General features: G+C 35.6%; 5 protein-coding genes across 12 annotated transcripts; 4 read left to right on the top strand and 1 right to left on the bottom strand.

Moving 5' to 3' along the window:
* The first annotated feature begins 334 nt into the window (after window positions 1-334).
* On the top strand, window positions 335-7,302 carry LOC108848980 (protein TPX2). Of its 7 annotated transcripts, XM_057009806.1 has the most exons (20): window positions 335-634; window positions 3,267-3,409; window positions 3,783-4,040; window positions 4,216-4,311; window positions 4,483-4,563; window positions 4,717-4,858; window positions 4,947-5,058; window positions 5,151-5,201; window positions 5,313-5,410; window positions 5,497-5,572; window positions 5,640-5,702; window positions 5,791-5,877; window positions 5,960-6,018; window positions 6,131-6,212; window positions 6,293-6,346; window positions 6,444-6,530; window positions 6,607-6,669; window positions 6,767-6,811; window positions 6,903-6,997; window positions 7,132-7,302. In XM_057009806.1, exons 3-20 carry the CDS (start codon window positions 3,866-3,868, stop codon window positions 7,148-7,150), a joined length of 1,485 nt encoding a protein of 494 aa, XP_056865786.1. In that variant the 5' UTR covers window positions 335-634; window positions 3,267-3,409; window positions 3,783-3,865; the 3' UTR covers window positions 7,151-7,302. The 7 variants fall into 7 exon arrangements, with proteins under 7 accessions (XP_056865786.1, XP_056865784.1, XP_056865787.1 ...); XM_057009805.1 differs by lacking the exons at window positions 335-634; window positions 3,267-3,409 and adding an exon at window positions 3,553-3,669; XM_057009804.1 differs by lacking the exons at window positions 335-634; window positions 3,267-3,409 and having other exon boundaries at window positions 3,539-4,040.
* On the bottom strand, window positions 7,245-8,711 carry LOC108848981 (leucoanthocyanidin dioxygenase). The gene is made up of 2 exons (XM_018622460.2): window positions 8,117-8,711; window positions 7,245-8,031 (listed from the first exon to the last, which is right to left on the bottom strand). Exons 1-2 carry the CDS (start codon window positions 8,611-8,613, stop codon window positions 7,449-7,451), a joined length of 1,080 nt encoding a protein of 359 aa, XP_018477962.1. The 5' UTR covers window positions 8,614-8,711; the 3' UTR covers window positions 7,245-7,448.
* Window positions 8,712-9,078: 367 nt separating this feature from the next.
* On the top strand, window positions 9,079-11,632 carry LOC108849807 (PGR5-like protein 1A, chloroplastic). Of its 2 annotated transcripts, XM_057007367.1 has the most exons (11): window positions 9,079-9,212; window positions 9,623-9,876; window positions 9,980-10,092; window positions 10,187-10,283; window positions 10,365-10,465; window positions 10,538-10,594; window positions 10,675-10,751; window positions 10,878-11,040; window positions 11,120-11,217; window positions 11,297-11,376; window positions 11,476-11,632. In XM_057007367.1, the coding sequence occupies exons 2-10, from the start codon at window positions 9,675-9,677 to the stop codon at window positions 11,364-11,366; spliced, it is 978 nt and encodes a 325-aa protein (XP_056863347.1). In that variant the 5' UTR covers window positions 9,079-9,212; window positions 9,623-9,674; the 3' UTR covers window positions 11,367-11,376; window positions 11,476-11,632. The 2 variants fall into 2 exon arrangements, with proteins under 2 accessions (XP_056863347.1, XP_018478914.1); XM_018623412.2 differs by lacking the exon at window positions 9,079-9,212 and having other exon boundaries at window positions 9,553-9,876.
* Window positions 11,633-12,620: 988 nt separating this feature from the next.
* On the top strand, window positions 12,621-14,448 carry LOC108849816 (uncharacterized). The gene has a single exon (XM_018623420.2). The coding sequence runs from the start codon at window positions 12,923-12,925 to the stop codon at window positions 13,949-13,951; it is 1,029 nt and encodes a 342-aa protein (XP_018478922.1). The 5' UTR covers window positions 12,621-12,922; the 3' UTR covers window positions 13,952-14,448.
* A 940-nt stretch (window positions 14,449-15,388) lies between these two features.
* LOC108849599 (protein FIZZY-RELATED 2-like) lies at window positions 15,389-19,511 on the top strand. Its single transcript, XM_018623168.2, has 8 exons — window positions 15,389-17,140; window positions 17,513-17,635; window positions 17,710-17,814; window positions 18,116-18,361; window positions 18,468-18,662; window positions 18,731-18,832; window positions 18,927-19,058; window positions 19,142-19,511. The coding sequence occupies exons 1-8, from the start codon at window positions 16,670-16,672 to the stop codon at window positions 19,193-19,195; spliced, it is 1,428 nt and encodes a 475-aa protein (XP_018478670.1). The 5' UTR covers window positions 15,389-16,669; the 3' UTR covers window positions 19,196-19,511.
* The last annotated feature ends 90 nt before the right edge of the window (window positions 19,512-19,601 follow it).

The raw sequence follows: 19,601 nt of genomic DNA, 5'->3' as shown, positions 1-19,601 counted from the left end.
TCGGATAGCTGCACATGATTAAACCGGGTCCGTATTGAAACCAAAACTCTCTCAAAATCACTAGTCCGTCACCTTGTATCTTATCTAATGTGGATTAGCTATTACTTGTTAGATTGTGCAAGTTGTTTTTTAGATCGTGCAAGTTTATTTGAGAAAAAAAACATGCAATGTTAAGCTTCTAGAAGATTGATTGAAGTCCATTTTTTACTGTTGGATCATGTACTGCCGCCACTGTCCAGTAACATCTCTTGTTGTGTGTGTTTTTTTTTTTTTTAAACTATCTCTCCGTTTGTGTTAAAGGGAATCTTGTAAAGACATTAGCAGAAGCATCTTCTGCAGATGAACACGGCCTTTCGGCCTACACACAACATTCTCGGCTTTTTAGGAACTGTATATGCCAGAAGACAGCTGGGGATGGAGACCATGAAGAAAGAGGAAGAAGCATTGTTGCAATAAAATCCACGTGACAAGCTCTGAGCTGCTTGCTTTTGTCTCTATGCTTTTAACCTGAAACATTTTACATTGTCGTCTTACATTTTTCAGGTCTGCTCCAGTATGTGAAAGAGCTCTGTTTTTCTTGTCTCATTGGTTTTTAAAATAGAAGAAAAATACGGCTACCCAGTATGAACCAAAGGTATGAGCAGATCAAATTATTGTCACATGAATGAGAAAAGATTCTTGTTATTTGCAGTGTTATTGGGAAACGATCAAAATGAGAGAATTTTCGAATAATTTACTTTTCTTGTATATGTCAAATCGAAACTATTTTATAAGAATCTTGTCAGAGCAAAGTTTAATATATGAAATATATTTGAATGAACTCAAAATCATTTTGAACATATTATTGATGGATAGAAGAAGAAGAAGAAGAAGAATATAACTGCATCTAGTCATGGGGATCATGTCAGGCCAAAGTAAATGAATAAAAACATCATCAAATATTTTATATATATATATATATATATATAATATAAAGATAGTGCATAAGTAAATGTCATAACATATTTGATTACATGTGTCTATGAATCAAGTTTTTCGCTATATTAAGTTAAATTTTCATTTACTACCTTTGAAAATCTTCAACCAACATCTCCCCAAATAAATGTATCTTTGTACTCCCAAAAGTAGCTTTGGTCCAAAACCCAAAACCCTTTGAACAAAACTTATGCCTTCAAAAACATATTATTAGATTTTCAAAATTTGTCCTTTTCTTTTACACAAGTTTGGGTCTTTGTGTACTATCCCATTAATAAACCCTATTAAATGACAAGTTTTGCTTAAAACAAAAGGAACTTATTAGAATTCACAGTCAACGTCAAGCTGTGTCCACACGTACCTCATTTTCATATGAGACTAATTTCAAAATTACTTTAAACAATGATCTAAATATATCATTTTGAAAATGTTACTTTAAGAAGAAAGAAATTCAATTTCCATGTAAAAAGCTTATGTTATCCCTCTAGCAATGCAATAGAGTGTTGCATTAGGACACAGTAAAAAGGAAAATAAAATGGAATTTACAATTTTGATAACTATTACCCCCATTTAAAACTTTATCTTATAATTTCACAAGAGCAAAAAAAAATGAACTTTCATTTATACATTTCAGTCTCCATTTCATGGAATGAAAAGTTGAAAACTATGTGTAAATAAATATAGGGAAAATTCCTTAAAAATACACAGACTGAATTTCTTTTGCTGAAAAAATACACGAACTTTTTTGACTTCCCAAAAAATACACAAACTAATTTTGATTGTCCATAAAATACACAAACTTTTGAATTTTGAAGGTTTCACATCTCGATTTTAACGGTGTAAACAGTGACTAACAGAATAGTAAGACGCCGTTAGACGCCGTTAACTCTGATTAAAAAGTTCATGTATTTTATGGACAACCAAAATTAGTTCGTGTATTTTTCGGGAAGCCTAAAAAGTTTGTGTATTTTTTCAGTAAAGGAAATTTAGTATGTGTATTTTTAAAAGAATTTTCAAATGGAGTTTGGATATTTCATATACTATTCAGAGGCTGAATATCTGGACCCAATACATATCCAAAATTTTATATTTGTAAACTTTCGGTTTGGTTTTGGACCAGATATTTTCGATCTGAAAAATCCAGATCCGGAAAAAAACGGCCCAAACCCGACCCAAAGACCTGAAAAAAAAACACATTCTCTATCACATGATACATGTCTGAAATTTTATATTTGTAAACTTTCGGTTTGATTTTGGACCGAATATTTCCGGGTCAGTTCTGATTCAAGTTTTTGAATCCGGCTAGACATTTTAGCCGGATTCAAAAACTTGAATCGGAACTGACCCAAAAATATTCTGTCCAAAACCAAACCAAAAGTTTACAAATATTTGTTGAGTCCAATTTAGTCAAAATCTATCATATATATCTAAAAATTCACAAACAACTCTAAATTTTACATTGAAAGTTTCATATTAATTAAAAATATTTCTGTTACAAAAACAAAACTAAAAAATATTGCAAAAATAATAACAAAATTGTTAGCAGAAAGATCTTGTCGGATTGAATCTATTCGTGTCGATTTTATTAGGCTCAGGTCTATTCGGATCAGTTCTTTTTGGTTTCAATTCTTTCAAGTAGAAGAGTTTTGGACCCAACAAATATTTGTAAACTTTCGGTTTGGTTTTGGACTGAATATTTTTGGGTCAGTTCCAATCCAAGTTTTTGAATCCGGCTAAAATGTCAAGATTAGGTCTAGATATATTAGCCGGATTCAAAAACTTGGATCGAAATTGATCCGAAAATATTCGGTCTAAAACCAAACCGAAAGTTTACAAATATAAAATTTTGGATCTGTATTGGGTCCAAATATTTAGCATCTGAATAGGATATGAAATATCCAAACTCCATTTGAAAATTCCTTAAAAATACACATACTAAATTTCCTTTGCTGAAAAAATACACGAACTTTTTAGGCTTCCCGAAAAATACACGAACTAATTTTGGTTGTCCATAAAATACATGAACTTTTTATTCAGAGTTAACGGCGTCTAACAGCGTCTTACTATTCTGTTAGTCACTGTTTACACCGTTAAAATCGAGGTGTGAAACCTTCAAAATTCAAAAGTTCGTGTATTTTATGGACAATCAAAATTAGTTTGTGTATTTTTTGGGAAGCCAAAAAAGTTCGTATATTTTTTCAGCAAAAGAAATTCAGTCTGTGTATTTTTAAGGAATTTTCTCATAAATATATAGACGTTAAACTTTTTACTGAGAAAGCACAATTTGGCAGGTCATAAACCTGACACAACCGTTAGTGGCAGAAACGTGAATAATCACAACAATGAAGGGCCATTATCGATCCAGCCGAAATGAGAGGTGTCGTCGAAAGCCAAGAAAGCTCGCAGACCCAGAGACGCGCCTCGAAGCACAAACGTAAGAAACAAAAAAAAAACTCTCCTATTTGAATTGTCAAAAACACCCCTTGCACACTCTCACTCTAGGGGTATAACCGTCTTATCAATAGTCTTAATGGCAATTCAAAATTTTGGAGTCGTTACAATCCATTCGAGTCGTTACAAAAACCGGAGCGTCCTTCGACTTTTGTGATTCGAGTGGGTTGGTACATTCACAGTGCCATTACGATGTCGTTTTGGCGTGGAGATTAAAATAAATCTGTTTTTGTTTTTCTTCCGGTAAAACAAAAATCTCTGAAACAGCGAAATTTGTGCTGTTTCCTTCTTCATCAGAGACTTCAGTAGAAAATAAGGGATTTGTCAGCTCAGTTCCGTCAGGTTTTTTTTTGCAGAAGACAATCTCGGTGACTTTCCCCCGCTTTGTTTACATTTAGAGAGAGACAGAAGGAAGTGAGATTTAGTGTTTAGAGAGAGAATGGAGATGGATGAAGAAATGGAAATGGAGGAGATGGTGTTGGAGGTGAGAGAGGTTGATATGGAGTACGAGTTTGATGCAGCTCGGTGGTTCGATTTCACTCGCTCTGAGTCACCAGCTGAGTCTCTGGCCGCCGAGTTCTGGTTTCACTCTGCTCCCTCCTACGCCCCCTCTCGTGAGTATATATATATCTTCATCATCATCAATTCATCATCATCACACGCTGAAAAAATCAAATCGTACATTTTTTTCCGTTGCAATTGGAGAAATGAAAATTGATTTAACAATGTGATCACACTCCATTTCTACAGGTGAAAAATGTTATTTAATTCTTTTGTGTTTTTTCTCAGCTTTTGTGACAAAGTTGTTGCTTGGAGAGGAGATTTCTGGAGATAAGACGGATGCATCCACGAAACCGGAGGAGGAAGACGTCACATCAGATGGTGGTGAGTTAATGATGTCTTGGCTTTATGTACCCTGCAGCTCTTCAATTTTTCCACAGTTGATTTGACTATGGTGTGTGTGTGTGTGTGTGTGTAGAATGTGGAGACCACAATATATATATGTTCATAGATTTTTTTAAACACACATCTTTGCTTTTTCTTTTTTTGCTTCAGGGAGTGGAATGCGTTTTGGGATATTTTCCTCCCAACAAGGTCATAACTTGAAGAAAGTTCCAGGCCAACCCATACCCAAAGGTTACAACTTTATAATAAATAGTCTATAATTGTTATTTATGCTTTCATCTTGAAAAAATCAGTTAATGTTTCATGGGTTCCTTTTTTTTTTGATGTGGTCCATCTTTGGTATTTACTTTTATTGTTTGTTTGTTGGTCTCTCAATTTTACCAGGGCCAACGGTTAGCAATCACAACAAGCACAATGATAATAAACCAAAATTCCGAGCTAAACCAAGCATCAGACCTACTCCTCCAAGGAGCTCAACCTTAATGAAACCTACTGCTAGTCAGTTAGCTAAACTAAATTATACCAGGTGAGGTGGCCACTGTTGGAAGGAAGCATATCTTTGTATTTTCTTCTCTCAGCTTCTCTTAAAATGTATCCTTCTTTTGCTGGTTTAGTAAATCCCATTTGCAAGTGGATCAAACTCATGACAAACCCTTATGTGGGGGGACCGAAGTTCAAGCAGCTAAACGACAGAAGCTTGATGGGGGTCTTCTTCGCAAGGTAGAGGTATTCACAGCGTTATAGCTGGCTTCCTTTAAAACAATGTATGTACTAGGTTTATCTAAAAACTAAGTGGCAATACCATCATCCTGTTTCAGGTTGCTGGAACAAAGCCCGAGATGAGTTTTGTTCACAAGATGCCCAAGAAGGTTTGCTTTTTATTCCCTTTGATCTTACGTATAGAGTCTTAAAAAGTGTCTGTATATATGGCAATATTCAATCATTCTGGTCAAAGTGGAAATGTAAATAATTTCTTGCAGGATATAACTCTTGATAGAAACTCACAACATCCCAAGACAAAGATTACTGTCCCACAGGAGCCTGATTTTGCTACATCGCAGAGGGCTCACAGGACACGGTTAGAGCCTGATGTTACTACTGAAAATTAGTTGTTCAGGAAAGGTCTCGCTCACAGGATGTTTTTTACTAATGATTGTTTTTCAGGCACAAGAATGATGCGCACTCAGAACAGGACTCAACAGCTGTATACAGATTCAAAGCACGTCCATTTAACCGAAAGGTTTGTATCTGCTACTAAGAAATGTGTATCGTTGTGCCCCAACTCATGGTCGTTTTGTGATCTCTAGATATTTGATGCTCCTTCATTGCCAATCCGGAAAAAGAGCACTCCGAAACCAACTGAATTCCAAGTAAGTATTAGAGCTGAATTCATACAGCTGATGAAATGTTTCCACAATTGTAAGACTTGGGATTATATTTCTTAACTTTCCTTAACAGGAATTCCATTTGAAGACCTCAGAAAGGGCTATGCAACATTCTTCAGCAGTAACAACAAGGTCTAATCAGGGAAATGACTCGTATAAGGTAGCGACAATGTTGCTTATTATTAGTTTTATCGCCTGCCCTGTGATCTTAGATCCTTAAAAGTGAAGTTTCTTTTTGTCAGGTGTCAGAAAAATCTAATATAACTGATGCGCTTGACGGTGTTAACAGGGAAAGTAGGAGGTATGACCTATAAAAATGAAATAGAAAATTAAGAAGGATTTTGCTTGATTTCTGACTTCAACTTGTGTTTTTGAGGTGTATATAAACTTAAGAAGTTTAGTTTTTCTTGCAGACCAATCGCCATGGATATATCTAACAAGCATGATGTCTCGGAAGGGAAACATGTTTTTAAAGCTCGTCCTCTGAACAAGAAGGTATCCTTTCTTGAGGTCTCATCCGCTTGCATTTATAGTTCATCACACCTAAAAATAGGTTTTTCACTCCTGTGAAACAGATACTTTCAAGCAGAGGAGACCTGGGCGTTTTCAAAAATAGCAAGATACCTTTGGTATGCTAGTCTTAACAATTATTATTTGCACTTTATCTTTCTGTAAATGAGTTTTCTGATGAGGATGCAAACTGTTGTTTTTTGGAATGCAACACAGGAGTTTAGTTTTAATACAGAAAAGAGAGTTCAACCAGATATACCAACAGACCTTTTCAGCAAGGTACAACACAGCTCATGGTTTAACGTATGATCTTTCTTAAACACACTCTTATTATTTGATTACTCTCATAGTTTCTTGACCCGGTTTTATTAACTTACAGCTCTCCATCAGATCTGAGACCAAGCAAAATAATGGATCTCGCACAAGATTTCCTCAGGAAAAGGTGCAGCTTGTGAAACTTAATTTTCACTTAATTTATCTCTCTTTTTTTACCATTTTTCCAAGTCTAATCATTGAGTTGTAATATTTCTTGGTATAAGGGGTTCAAGGAAAATAGAGCGCACTCTTTCCAAGCAGGGAATGATGTAAGTTCTAAACTTACTGAAAACAAAAGTAGCTTCACTTAGACAATAAGAGGTTTCTTAATTTCTTGTATCGATACCTGATCCTTTACAGGTAACAAGACTGGCAACTGGAAAAACGGTTTCTTCAGCTGAACAACAGATACTATCTGGTCATAGCGAAACAAACCAGCGATGGACGCCTAGTAGGTAAAGCTAATGAAATCAATCATGCAAGCACTCTCTGTCGTTTCATAGCTATATAGTGGATTCATTCTCATGGGCGTATGTATAAATCATGGTACAGCAGGTGTTTATACCTTATTGTTGTTCTAATTTGGCAGGAGCTTGGGCATTCGCTGATGGTATAGAAACAGCTTTTGTAGCATATGGAATCATCATCATCAACAACTCCATCTTACAGTTAGTAGCATAAGAAAAAAAAAAAGATGTAAGAAACAGAATGTAAATCAGAAAATACTCTCAAGCTCTTAATACAACCTGTGGTTCATATATTTTACTAACATATATTCTAATTACACAATCTGTAGAGATATAATATATGTCTTCAAATTATAAGATGCACACATCAAATGCAGGATAAAGACACAACACACAAAAGAAAAGAGAGACTGTAACATATATATAGGGTATTAGAGACTCAAACTTGGTCTTTTTTCTCAGGCACAAGTTCCTCTTGTTTGTTGTTCCTAAACAACTTATGCTCAATATGTTGAGCAAATGTCCTTGGAGGAAACTTAGCCGGAGTCTCAGCATTCACCATCTCCGGCAACGGCTTAAGAACGATCTTATCCTTGGGTGGCTCACAAAACACAGCCCAAGAGATTCTAACCTTCTCCTTGTTCACCAACCCACGGTGAAGTATACTCCTATACTTGCCATTACTAAGAATCTCCAACGTATCTCCAATGTGCATCACAATGGAATCAGGAAAACATTTTGCAATGACCCATTTGCCCTCGTAGAAAAGCTGCAGACCCGGAACCATGTTGTGCAGAATGAAGGTCAAAGCGCTTACATCCGTGTGAGCTTCCACGCCAAGCGCTAGCTCAGGCTGACGGCATTTCGGGTAATAGTTTATCTTCATCTGTAGAAGAAGCTCTTCTAAACCACCAACTTCTTTCTCTAGACGGTCAGGCTCTAAGCCTAGACCGATAGAGAGAGCCTTGAAGAGCTTTGTTGCTAGCAAACGAAGACACTTGGCGTACTCACTCGTCGCTTCTCTACAGTCACTCCAAGAAAAAGTTACATAACAAAAAAAAAACAAGAAATGGTTTTGTCTTTTAAGTAAAACAATCAAAAACTTACATGTAATCACTTGGTGTCTTAGGCCAAAGCGATAGATCTCTCTTGTCTTCAGGATAGACAAGATGGAAGAAGTAGTCTTCCCACTCCAGCTGTCCGCTCGCGTTGTTAGCTAACTTGCTTCCATACCCTTGAATCTTCCCTGCGGCTTGATCGTTTGCGTACTTCTCCTTCTCCTCCACGTTTAAACCGAAGAACTCTTCTCCTGCTTTCTTCACACGCTCCATAAGTTCAACCGGTACGCCGTGGTTGATCAGATGCATCACTCCCCAGTCCATAGCAGCCTTCTTGAGCTCCTCCATGCATTTCCCACGGATCGTTTCGTCTTTAGACTCGATGTTTTGTAAGTCGATGGTGGGGACTTGAGGACCGTCTTGTTTCTTCTCTTCTTGGAAAACGTCGTTGATGCTCTCGAGTTCTTCTTTTGGACGGATGTATTCTTTTGGGATTGATTCGATTCCGCTCTTTGCTAAACTCTCTACTCTTTCTACTTCAACCATCTTCTTTGTCTGGTTTTAAAGATGAAAAGAAGCTTAAAAATACAGGGGAAAAACAGAGTACTTACTTTCTGTTTTAGATTTGTTGCCAGTAAATGAAAATGTGCAAAGGCTTTCTTATAGCAAAAAAAAATATCTCATTTTATTTTTATTAAAAAAGAAGAATTAGTAGTTGTATTAAGAAGTGTAGAGCTACCGGTTGTTAGTGATAGACTGATAGTGTGAAAAAGAAGAGGTAAGTAAAGTGTTACACACTTCATGGTCAGTCAACAGAAGATGATAGTTTGGTTTGACTGATGGTTTCACCATCTATCCAACCAACGGTCAAACGGTTTTCTCCTTTTAGTTCTGAAAAGGGGGAGTTGCTGAGTCCTTGTTTGGCATGGGCTATTATAAAAGCTCATTTAGATAGGCCCAATAGAATAAACCAATCACTATCGACCATTATGGAATGGTGTTCAATTCCGCAAAGTCGAACCGAACCGAACTGATCTGCACCCCCAACATCACACTAGGTGGCGTTTCTTCTGCGTCCGTGTGCACGTGCCTAAATCCTATCTCCACATGTCGACATATAATTCTTCATCAGTTATATAGTATAGGTGTGTACATTGAAACTTCTGAACCAGTGTTACAAAAAAAAAACTTCTGAATCCTTTTTTTTATTATTCTTACTCTGTTTATAGCTCTGAAACTGAATAATTATTCTTTGATAAATAAAAAAACCAAATAATTATTAAATGTTTAAAAATATTATTATGGGATTGTATTATGTTAATAAGTTTTGTGTTTCTAATTTATTAATGGTGGATAGTAAATGCTGACGTGGAAGATCTCTTTCTCAGAGATGAGAAGGGAAAAAATATCAGAAATCTGCTTAAGAATTCATCTCCACACCACACCTCTCTTATCTCATAATAGCTTCCCTCCAAATTTAAAATGTTCATAATAATTAAAATAATCAGAATAAACCTGAAGCCCACAGTAACTCAACACTCATCTTCAACCATAGGTTCATCTTGACAAAACTTTCCCACAAAACAGAGGAAAGAGGAACGGTGAAAATGGGTAGCAAGATGTTGTTCAGTTTGACAAGCCCCCGACTGTTCTCCGCCGTCTCTCGAAAACCCACCACCACTTTTCTCTCTTCTCCTTCTCCTTCTCCTCCTCCGTCGTCTTCATGGACTCAGCTCAACCCTGGAAGATCGATCTCCTTGAGAAAAAGATTCTTCTTGTTGCCTGCAAAAGCCACCACAGAGCAATCAGGTAATCATCTATGTCTGGGTTTCAAACTCATATTCAAAGTAGTAATTAACCAACCTTTTGAGTTTCTGAATGTTAGTGTTAATTATGGTCTTTACTTTTTAAGGTCAAGTTGGAGGAGAAGACGTTGATAGCAATATCATGCCTTATTGCAGCATCAACAAGGCTGAAAAGAAATCAATCGGTGAAATGGAACAAGAGTTTCTCCAAGCCTTGCAAGTAACGGCTACATGAAACCAACAACCTTTTTTTTTTCTTTATAAAGTAACAAATCTTCAAGAGCCTGAGAAGATTGTTACTGTCTTTCTTCCAGTCGTTCTATTACGATGGCAAAGCGGTCATGTCAAATGAGGAGTTTGATAACCTTAAGGAAGAGTTGATGTGGGAAGGAAGCAGTGTTGTGATGCTAAGTAATCAAACTATATATAGTCATATCTTTTGTTTTGGTTTCTTAGGCAGAAAGTCATTGTTTTTTTTTTATGAAAACGCAGGTTCTGATGAACAAAGGTTCTTGGAAGCTTCAATGGCTTATGTTTCTGGGAATCCTATCCTCAATGATGAAGAATTTGATAAGCTCAAACTCAAACTAAAGGTTCCATTCCCTTTTATGCTATACTAATAAGATTCTTTCTACTAAGCTTCAGTTTTATGAATCTTTCTACAGATTGATGGTAGCGATATTGTGTGTGAGGGTCCAAGATGCAGTCTCCGTAGTAAAAAGGTATATATAAACTTAAGATTCATTTGCCATAGGTTATATGCCATACAAAGATGTATGTTAAAAAATCTTGTTAAATGCAGGTGTACAGTGATCTCGCAGTGGATTATTTCAAAATGTTCTTGCTAAATGTTCCAGCAACTGTTGTTGCTCTAGGACTGTGAGTGTCTCTACTCTCTATAACCAATTCTCTTCTTCTCCTTCGAACATTCAGATCATTTAAACCCTCCCAGGTTTTGTCTTTGCTAAAATGTTTTTTTTTTCTTTTTCAATTGTGTACTTTCAGCTTTTTCTTCCTGGACGACATTACAGGTTTTGAGATCACATACATCTTGGAGCTTTCAGAACCATACAGTTTCATATTCACGTGGTTCGCTGCTGTTCCTTTGATTGTATATCTGGCTTTAACAATCACCAAACTGATCGTCAAAGACTTCTTGATCTTGAAGGTAGAAAATTCATGACTTAGATTTGCAAAAGAATTGTCCTTGACTAATGTTCTTGTCTCTTTATGTTTTGTTATGGTAGGGTCCTTGTCCGAATTGTGGAACGGAGAATACTTCCTTCTTTGGAACAATTCTGTCGATCTCTAGTGGTGGCAAAACTAACTCTGTCAAATGCACCAAGTAAGATTGTAGCATTAGAATTTTTGCTTAGAGAGTTCTAAACATATGTCTGAATCTGTGATCAATCTTGTGGTTATAGCTGTGGAACCGCGATGGAGTATGACTCGGGTACTCGGTTGATCACATTGCCAGAAGGAAGCCAAGCTTGAACCCTGTGAGGTACACTACACATCTTCTTATATACTTGTTAATATACTTTAAATTCACATGGAGACATGAGAGAAATGTTTTGATTTTCTTTTTTTTTGTTACAACAAGATGAGGATGGAAAAAGAAGAAGAATGGGTTTTGTCAGAGGAACAATAGATATGATGTTGTATACTTAAGATCTTGCATGTTCTTTCACATGTTTTCTGATATCCAAGTATTGTATAAGAAATAAGGGAAATATTTTATGAATATTTCTTCACCAACCTTTCATAGGTAATAGGATGATAGTTAATTGTAGTGCACAAAAAAAAGGATGATAGTTAATTCTAACTGATATAAAGCCATTACAAAACAGAAATTTAGTTTGGTTTTATTTCTTATGTCTGAATCAAATTTTAACATATTAAATTATCATTTAGGTTTTAATTTATTCTTGCTTCTAAAAGGTACAACATGAGTAAAAGAAATGAATTGAAAAGTCCTATTACTATTGTAAGGTTTTGATTTCAAATCCAACATAAAAATGATTATATAGGAAGAAAGCTGCACATGATGTGGTTTACCTTCAAAATGTAAGGCACATTTTACTTTCTACCGCAGCTGATTTTCTTGTGATAAGAATTTTTTTTTAAAGAAAAAAAATAGTTCACCAATGTAATAATAATTAAAACACTTGTGATAAGAAATTGAGAGTTTACACTTTGTTCTTTCTAATTGCTCTACAACAATTACCAAGGACAAAAAAAAGACAACCATATGACAAACATTTTATTATGATCTTAGATAAAAGTGCTTTCTAGTTCACCCTTCATTCAAATCGTTGGAGCGTAAACGAGATACTGGATCGATCACAAACATGTTCATGAAATTGCCTTAATTACAACCTTCAATTTTAACTTTTCGTGTCCTTTAGTCTCCACTCACTGCAACTCCCAGGGGAAAAAGATGGTTTACATGATTTAATCGGTAAGATAGATTAGCGTGATTAGTGCATATAGTGTGAATTAGAGTGTAAAAAGGTTCAAAATTTATGTGTAACATAAAAGATTGATTGATAACAAAGAACTAAAGTCAAGAACACACATGATAAAAGCACAGACGAAAACCATTACACAAAAGAGGAAAAGTCACACGAATATTAGCACGCCATTGTCTATCTTCTTTTTTTTCTGCCTTGTATATAAAATAATTTGCTATATATATATTTTTTGTTAGGAAACAAGAGTAATCATGATCATCATCTTCCCATGCTTCTATCATCATTCACCCAATTTTCTCCTCCACTACTACACAGATCCATTGCTTTTATGTTGTTACGAAAAAATCATTTAAATCTGTAAACCTATACGTTAGAACGGTCATATGCTACTTTAATAGTTGTATCATATGTCTTTCTGTATAAAGGTAAAAAAGAGAAATCTGACTAATGCAGTGTAAGTGTTTATAATGCTTGTCCACAAAAACATATCCCCACCAAGTCAAACATAATCAAACTTTCTTCTCTTTACTCTTCTTCACTTCCCCTGTAAACACACTAAGATCGCTTCATTCTCTTATGGATTCATCCTCTTTTTGTACATCAACAACAATCATCATTCTCGTCACACTTCTCTTATCGTTCCACCAATCTAACTCTCAGTCAGTTCAATCTACACGTCTTTTAGATCTCATGATCAGAGACTACACCATTAGAAACTTTAAGCTCAATCTCAACACAGGCACCATACAGAAAATCCACCTCCCTTCTAATTTCTCCGGTATAGATATCGACACGGTCAAGTTAAGGTGCGGGAGTCTGAGAAGATACGGTTCAAGAATCGGCGAGTTTCACATCGGCGCTGGCGTGACGGTGGAGCCATGCCCGGAGAGAGTCATGCTGGTTAGACAAAACCTCGGCTCGAATTGGTCTTCAGTCTACTCTACCGGTTATAACCTAACCGATTACAATTACCAGCTCGTATCACCGGTTCTTGGTTTATTAGCTTACAACGCTAACCCTGACGGTGTGGCCGCAAACCCTTACGAGGTTAACGTTGTTGGTACCGATCAAAACCCTATATTGATCGATTTCTTGAAGATCACGTCAAGTGATAACCCTAAGACGACGAAGAAGAACTCATCAGTCTTGTGTGCGTGTTTCACAAGCAACGGTAGCACAACGTTTAGTGATCAAGTTTCACCTTATGTTTGCAAAGGAACAAGGCAAGGGCATTATGCTCTAGTGGTGACAACAGAAGCTCGAGGGAAAAATGATGACAGTAGTGGTGGTGGGATGGTGACGCCATCGACGGAGGTGAATGAAGGCAGCGGAGGAGGAAAGTTGAGCCGGTGGAAAGTGGCGGTGGGGAGTGTGATTGGGTCGGGGATTGGAGCGATTCTATTAGGGTTGCTGGTGGTGGCGATGTTGGTGAAGGGGAAGAAGAAAGCGGAGAGGGAAGAAATGGAGAGAAGAGCTTATGAAGAAGAAGCTCTTCAGGTTTCAATGGTGGGTCATGTTAGGGCTCCTACTGCTTCTGGAACTAGAACTCTTCCTGTAATGCCCCATGATAGGTATAAAAACACTCATTTGAATCATCATCGATAAAAAAGGATTAAGGGGAATTTTCAAAAATACCACTTTGAAGGTACCATTATTCATCTTTACCACCACTAAATACACATTTTCAAAAATACCTTTTTTATTAAAATGTTAAAGACTCTTATATCTTTGTTTTTATATGCTTTTCAAAATTTTAATCCAAAATTCTAAATCCTAAACCCCCAATTCTAAACCCTAAACCCTAAATCTTCAACTCTAAACCCTAAACCCTAAACTATATACCCTAAATTCAATATCCTAAACCCTAAACCCTGAAATCTCAACTATAAACCCTAAATCCTCAACTCTAAACCCTAAACTTTATACCCTAAACCCTAAAACATCAAATCTAAACCCTAAAACATAAAATCTAAACCCTAAATCCTAAATGTTCAAATCTAAACCCTTCATTAAAAGTAGTGGTAAAAGTGGTTAGTGTAAACATGAAAAGTGGTACTATGAAAATGGTATTTTTGGCAATTTCTCAAGGATTAATTTGTTTTCTTATTTTCCCAAAATTTTGTGTTAATTGAGTTTCTTTATAGTATATTTTTTTACATAATTACATTGGAAGGAATCCAAAGTGAAATTCCATTTTTTTGTTAACTAACCCGCCATAATTTGTTTTTGTTTTTCTTTTTCCTTTTCTTTTTCTTTTTCTTTTTCATGTTCTGAAAAAGTGAAAACTTTTACAGAATGGAAAATTTTCTCTTTTAATGGTACTATATAGAAAATATATGTTTTTCCAAGTCGGTATATATACATATCTGTTACGGTCAACAAGTCCGAGATTTTGGGAGCCGTAGACGAGTCAAGAAGGAATTCAATAATTTGGAGACTGGAAATTATTTTTTACAAATTTGGAGGCTTATTTCCATGTAAAATTTCTCAAAAATTTTGGGGGCTTAAGATGAATGTTTCATCGGGCTTGGCTCAGGGCCGGCCCTGACGGTCAATAAAAACATCTCCAATCGAACTTCAAATCCTCAAATTTTGAGGCTTTCGTCATTCTAACATAATTTCAAATCTTTAAATTTTGAGATTTTGAATAGTGACACTTCAAATTTGAGATTTCACTATTTAAAACTTCAGAATTATTATTCACTTTTTTTCAATTCTTGCAATTATTTACTTTCACAGATACAACTACTAATTTTATTTAAAATAATTTAAATACACCCAAATAAAGTAAAATAGAATAAATATTACATAGCACTAAAATAAAATTCACATAAATAGAAGAATATATTAAATAAATCTCACACAAAATAAAAATACACTAATCAAACTTCACATAAATTAAAAACAAATTACATAAACATAATTACATATCTTACTTGAGTAGTTTGGTATCTTGTACATAATTTCTAAAATTTGTGTGTATGTATATTGTTTTATTATATATATAATGTATATTATGTTTTATAATATAATAATGTAATATTATGTGTCCTATAATATATTAAAAGTATATTTTATATGTATTTATGAAGTTTTATCATTATGATTAATTTTTTGTTAATACTAAAGACTATAATACAAATAGACAAAACTTTTAAAGATTTTTTTTTTAAAATTCATGGTTGCAGCAATCAATTCTCAAATTCTTATTTTAAGGTTATGCTCCTTTAAAATGAAGTCTTAGGTTGGAGATACTCGAGATTCGATTATTTTCTTTTGCATTTTATCCTATTTTATATTTTTGATTTCATAAAAAAAGATATTCCCATTCTCCACACATCAATAAGGACATGTCCTTTAGCGGTTTAGCTAACGTGAAAGCTATTTCACCAGACATCGTAATTACATGGATTTTTTTTTTCTTTTCTCTTTTGTTTTATTTTAATATGTTTGATTCCTTATAAAAAAATTATACAAATATTTTCTCCTTCATTGCTACAACTGTCATTTAATTTAATTATGTACTATATAGAAAACAAATCACCTAACTCCGAACGTGAGACGTTAAAACAAAAACATCTACTCACTTCTTTATTACCATTCTGCAATTTGCTAGTAATATTCATTCATTTTAGCAAGATGTTGGTTTACTTTTTAAAACCTTTTTCAATTTTGATGTATTAATTAATATACAGCTTAAATCAATTCCGCACGACAGTTAATAAGTGTAGTTTTTATCCAATTATTTATTTAGTATATATGTCTGAGATTTAACTATTTAAGTTTTGTTTTTAGTTTGTTTGTTTCTCAAGAAATTCGTTAATTGGAAAAAACAACAAAATCAAATTAAGAACTAATTTTTTATTTTTTATTTTTTAAAATTAGCTTGAGAGTTGGCTTAGATCTATGAGATTTTGATCTAAAGATCTGCCATCTAGTGGTTCATAAAAAAAAGATCTGCCATCTAAGATTTAACTCCTCTATAGAAAATGGGTGAAAGTAGGGTTAAAAAACAATAAATATTTAGGCAATTTAGGCAAAATCTATATGGGCCTAGCTAAAAGCCCATGAAAACTTGAAAAAGTTGTAAAAGGCATGACGTAACCAACCCAAAACAAACACCTGATCAACCTCTCTTAATTCCGCATCAAGTCACATGTCGTTTTCCGTTTCCCTTAGATTTCCCGGGAAAAGGAAATAAAAAAATAAAAAATAAAAAAAAGTAAAAAGAAAAAATACAATAAAAAGACAGAAGAGGGTTTATGTTTCAACGCTTAGTTAAATCTGAAGAAGAAGAAAGAAGTCAAAACTCAAAAACACTCAATGGAAGATCCTACCGCAAGCAATGTGACTCCTCCTCCATCGAATTCTTCAACTAACATCAATCCAACAACACCGTCGATGAACACTCCGATCATCTCACTAGAGTCACGAATCAACCGTCTGATCAATGCCAACCAGTCTCCATCACCATCACGGTCCATATACTCCGATAGATTCATACCGAGTAGATCCGGATCCAATTACGCGCTCTTCGATCTCGCTAAAGACGGGAGAGAAGACGGAGCAGGATCTTACGCGACTCTGTTACGCGCGGCGATGTTCGGTCCCGAGACGCCGGAGAAACGGGACATCACTGGGTTCTCTACGTCGCGTAATATTTTTCGGTTTAAGACTGAGACGAATCGGCGTACGGATTTGTTTTCGCCGTTTGTGTCTGATGATGATGATGGTCCTGGTGTTAGCCAGAGTCCGATCAAGAAGTTGAGGAAGGTGTCGCGATCGCCCCATAAGGTTGGTGTTTTTTTTTTTTTTTGCGTTCTGTGTCCGATCGTGCATTGTCGGGATGATGTAGATTGTCGAATTAATGACAACGGATCGCGATCATGTGTTGTGTTTTTTTTAGTTAGATGTGCATTGATTGTTCCTTTGACGGGTTGTTGCGTAATGTTTTGAGTTTGGAGACTTTAGATTCTCGATCTCGTTGACTTTTGTTATTAGATTTAGTTGATGTGATGAGTCTTGAGGTTAGGTTGATTTTAAATCAAACCATTATTGAAGAATGTTTGTTGTTTACTGTTCTTTCTATAGCTCTTAAGTGTGATTGTTACTGATGTGGTCAAGCTTGATTGGATTTTGGATATTTTGTTTGTGGGTAAATGTCAGGTACTAGATGCACCGGCATTGCAAGATGATTTTTATTTGAATCTTGTGGATTGGTCAGCACAGAATGTTCTTGCGGTGGGACTAGGGAACTGCGTGTATCTGTGGAACGCTTGTAGCAGCAAGGCGAGTGTCCTTATCTCCTCACATTCAAATTTCTAAGAAACTTTTCTAAGAAGGCTTCCTTGAAATTTCAACAGGTAACTAAACTATGTGATCTCGGAGCTGATGAGAGTGTTTGCTCGGTGGGTTGGGCCTTCCGTGGAACTCATCTGGCTGTTGGAACTAGTACCGGGAAAGTACAGGTTACATCTCTTTTACTTTATGTTGTTGTCCATTGCTCTCTACCTCTTTGTCTTTGTTTGTTACTTAGAATCGTAAGTTACAGCATTAAATTTTGTTCTTAATTGTAAAAGATAGCTCATGCCTTATATGGAATCTTTGATCATAATGGAACAATATCAATAGGGTTATTACAAAGATGTTTTTTTCTATATTGATAAGAAATGCTCGAATAAAAGCATCTGTAGGTATTTAAACCTTTGGCAGATAGGATTTGAGGAATTTATGATGTATGATACACATATTAGTTGTGTGTTCTGATAGATATGGGATGCGGCGCGATGCAAGAGAACAAGAACAATGGAAGGACATAGTCTAAGAGTTGGAGCACTGGCATGGAGCTCATCGGTTCTTTCATCTGGTAGCAGAGACGAGAGTATTCTTCAGAGAGATATACGTTGTCAAGAAGATCATGTCAGCAAACTGACTGGTCATAAATCCGAGGTATGCGGACTCAAGTGGTCTCACGATAACAGAGAGTTAGCATCTGGTGGTGGAAGCGACAATCTGGTACGTACCAACTAACTATATTCCAAATTTTCGGTTACATTATATTAAGTCTTCTTTTGAGCATATGGGGGCTAAAATAGTTTTTTAATAAATGTTTTTCTTTCAGCTTTTTGTATGGAACCAACATTCAACGCAACCGGTTTTGAAATGTAGTGAACACACAGCAGCGGTTAAAGCCATAGCTTGGTCACCTCATGTTCACGGGCTTCTTGCTTCGGGTGGTGGCACTGCTGATAGGTGCATACGTTTTTGGAATACAACCAAAAATACTCATTTAAGCTCCATAGATACTTGCAGTCAGGTACGTTCATTAACTTTACATGACTTTAACCAACGGTAAGTAACCCTTTCTGTTCTTGCATGTGACAGGTATGCAACCTAGCTTGGTCTAAGAACGTAAACGAGCTGGTTAGCACGCACGGATACTCTCAAAACCAAATCATAGTCTGGAAATACCCAACCATGTCCAAAGTAACAAATCTCCAACCTTTGTATTTGTACTCTGGATTATCAAGTGCTATATGTAACTTATAACCGTCTCTTTTTCTTAATTTGTTGGGTTCAGATTGCAACTCTGACTGGTCACACACACCGTGTTCTGTACCTAGCGGTCTCACCAGATGGACAGACGATTGTAACCGGAGCAGGAGATGAAACCTTAAGGTTCTGGAATGTCTTCCCATCCCCTAAATCTCAGGTAAAAAATCAATCAACTCTAATGATCCCAAAATGTTATTTTTTAAGAGGAAAATAATTCGATATTTTTCGTTATATACGCAGAACACGGATAGTGACATTGGGTCGACATTCTTTGGTAGAACAACAATACGGTGAAAAGATCTTCCAAGATGCATAGAGACAGATCATACATAAATATCTCTTGCATTTCTTCAACAGCAGTCAGCAGCCTCTGAGTTGGTCTTCTCAACCAACGTTTTTCACACGGATGCAAAAAAAGATCTATAACCCTTTTGAGATAATAATACCATCTGGGTTCACCACAAAATTTTCAAACTGTATATCTTTATTCAAATTTTTCTTTTATACGTCATCATACATAAATTTTTGTTGTTCAAATTTTGCCTACGAACACACCATTTTTATAATGAGTCCATCAATAATAAAATAAACGCAATAATTCGTTGCCCTATTCTCTATGTATATGTTACTTCTATGCTATCTTTTTTTTTTTTTTTGCTAAAACTTCTATGCTATCTTGCTCTGCTCAATATGCATATGC

The sequence above is a fragment of the Raphanus sativus genome, chromosome 4, assembly GCF_000801105.2.
Source record: "Raphanus sativus cultivar WK10039 chromosome 4, ASM80110v3, whole genome shotgun sequence".
Taxonomy (NCBI): domain Eukaryota; kingdom Viridiplantae; phylum Streptophyta; class Magnoliopsida; order Brassicales; family Brassicaceae; genus Raphanus; species Raphanus sativus.
This window is presented reverse-complemented; position numbering and strand designations above follow the sequence as displayed.

What these genes read in the sequence shown, in the direction of transcription:
- LOC108849816 (XM_018623420.2), top strand. Translation starts at nt 12,923, where the DNA reads ATGGATTCATCCTCTTTTTGTACATCAACAACAATCATCATTCTCGTC.
- LOC108848981 (XM_018622460.2), bottom strand. Translation starts at nt 8,613, where the DNA reads ATGGTTGAAGTAGAAAGAGTAGAGAGTTTAGCAAAGAGCGGAATCGAA. An exon ending in AAGACACCAAGTGATTACAT is followed by an intron (nt 8,032 to 8,116) that starts GTAAGTTTTTGA and finishes GAGTGACTGTAG; the next exon opens with AGAAGCGACGAGTGAGTACG.
- LOC108849807 (XM_057007367.1), top strand. Translation starts at nt 9,675, where the DNA reads ATGGGTAGCAAGATGTTGTTCAGTTTGACAAGCCCCCGACTGTTCTCC. An exon ending in AGCTCAAACTCAAACTAAAG is followed by an intron (nt 10,466 to 10,537) that starts GTTCCATTCCCT and finishes ATCTTTCTACAG; the next exon opens with ATTGATGGTAGCGATATTGT. An exon ending in GCAGTCTCCGTAGTAAAAAG is followed by an intron (nt 10,595 to 10,674) that starts GTATATATAAAC and finishes TGTTAAATGCAG; the next exon opens with GTGTACAGTGATCTCGCAGT.
- LOC108848980 (XM_057009806.1), top strand. Translation starts at nt 3,866, where the DNA reads ATGGAGATGGATGAAGAAATGGAAATGGAGGAGATGGTGTTGGAGGTG. An exon ending in AGACGTCACATCAGATGGTG is followed by an intron (nt 4,312 to 4,482) that starts GTGAGTTAATGA and finishes TTTTTGCTTCAG; the next exon opens with GGAGTGGAATGCGTTTTGGG. An exon ending in AGGGAAATGACTCGTATAAG is followed by an intron (nt 5,878 to 5,959) that starts GTAGCGACAATG and finishes TCTTTTTGTCAG; the next exon opens with GTGTCAGAAAAATCTAATAT.
- LOC108849599 (XM_018623168.2), top strand. Translation starts at nt 16,670, where the DNA reads ATGGAAGATCCTACCGCAAGCAATGTGACTCCTCCTCCATCGAATTCT. An exon ending in TGTCGCGATCGCCCCATAAG is followed by an intron (nt 17,141 to 17,512) that starts GTTGGTGTTTTT and finishes GGTAAATGTCAG; the next exon opens with GTACTAGATGCACCGGCATT. An exon ending in AATACCCAACCATGTCCAAA is followed by an intron (nt 18,833 to 18,926) that starts GTAACAAATCTC and finishes TGTTGGGTTCAG; the next exon opens with ATTGCAACTCTGACTGGTCA.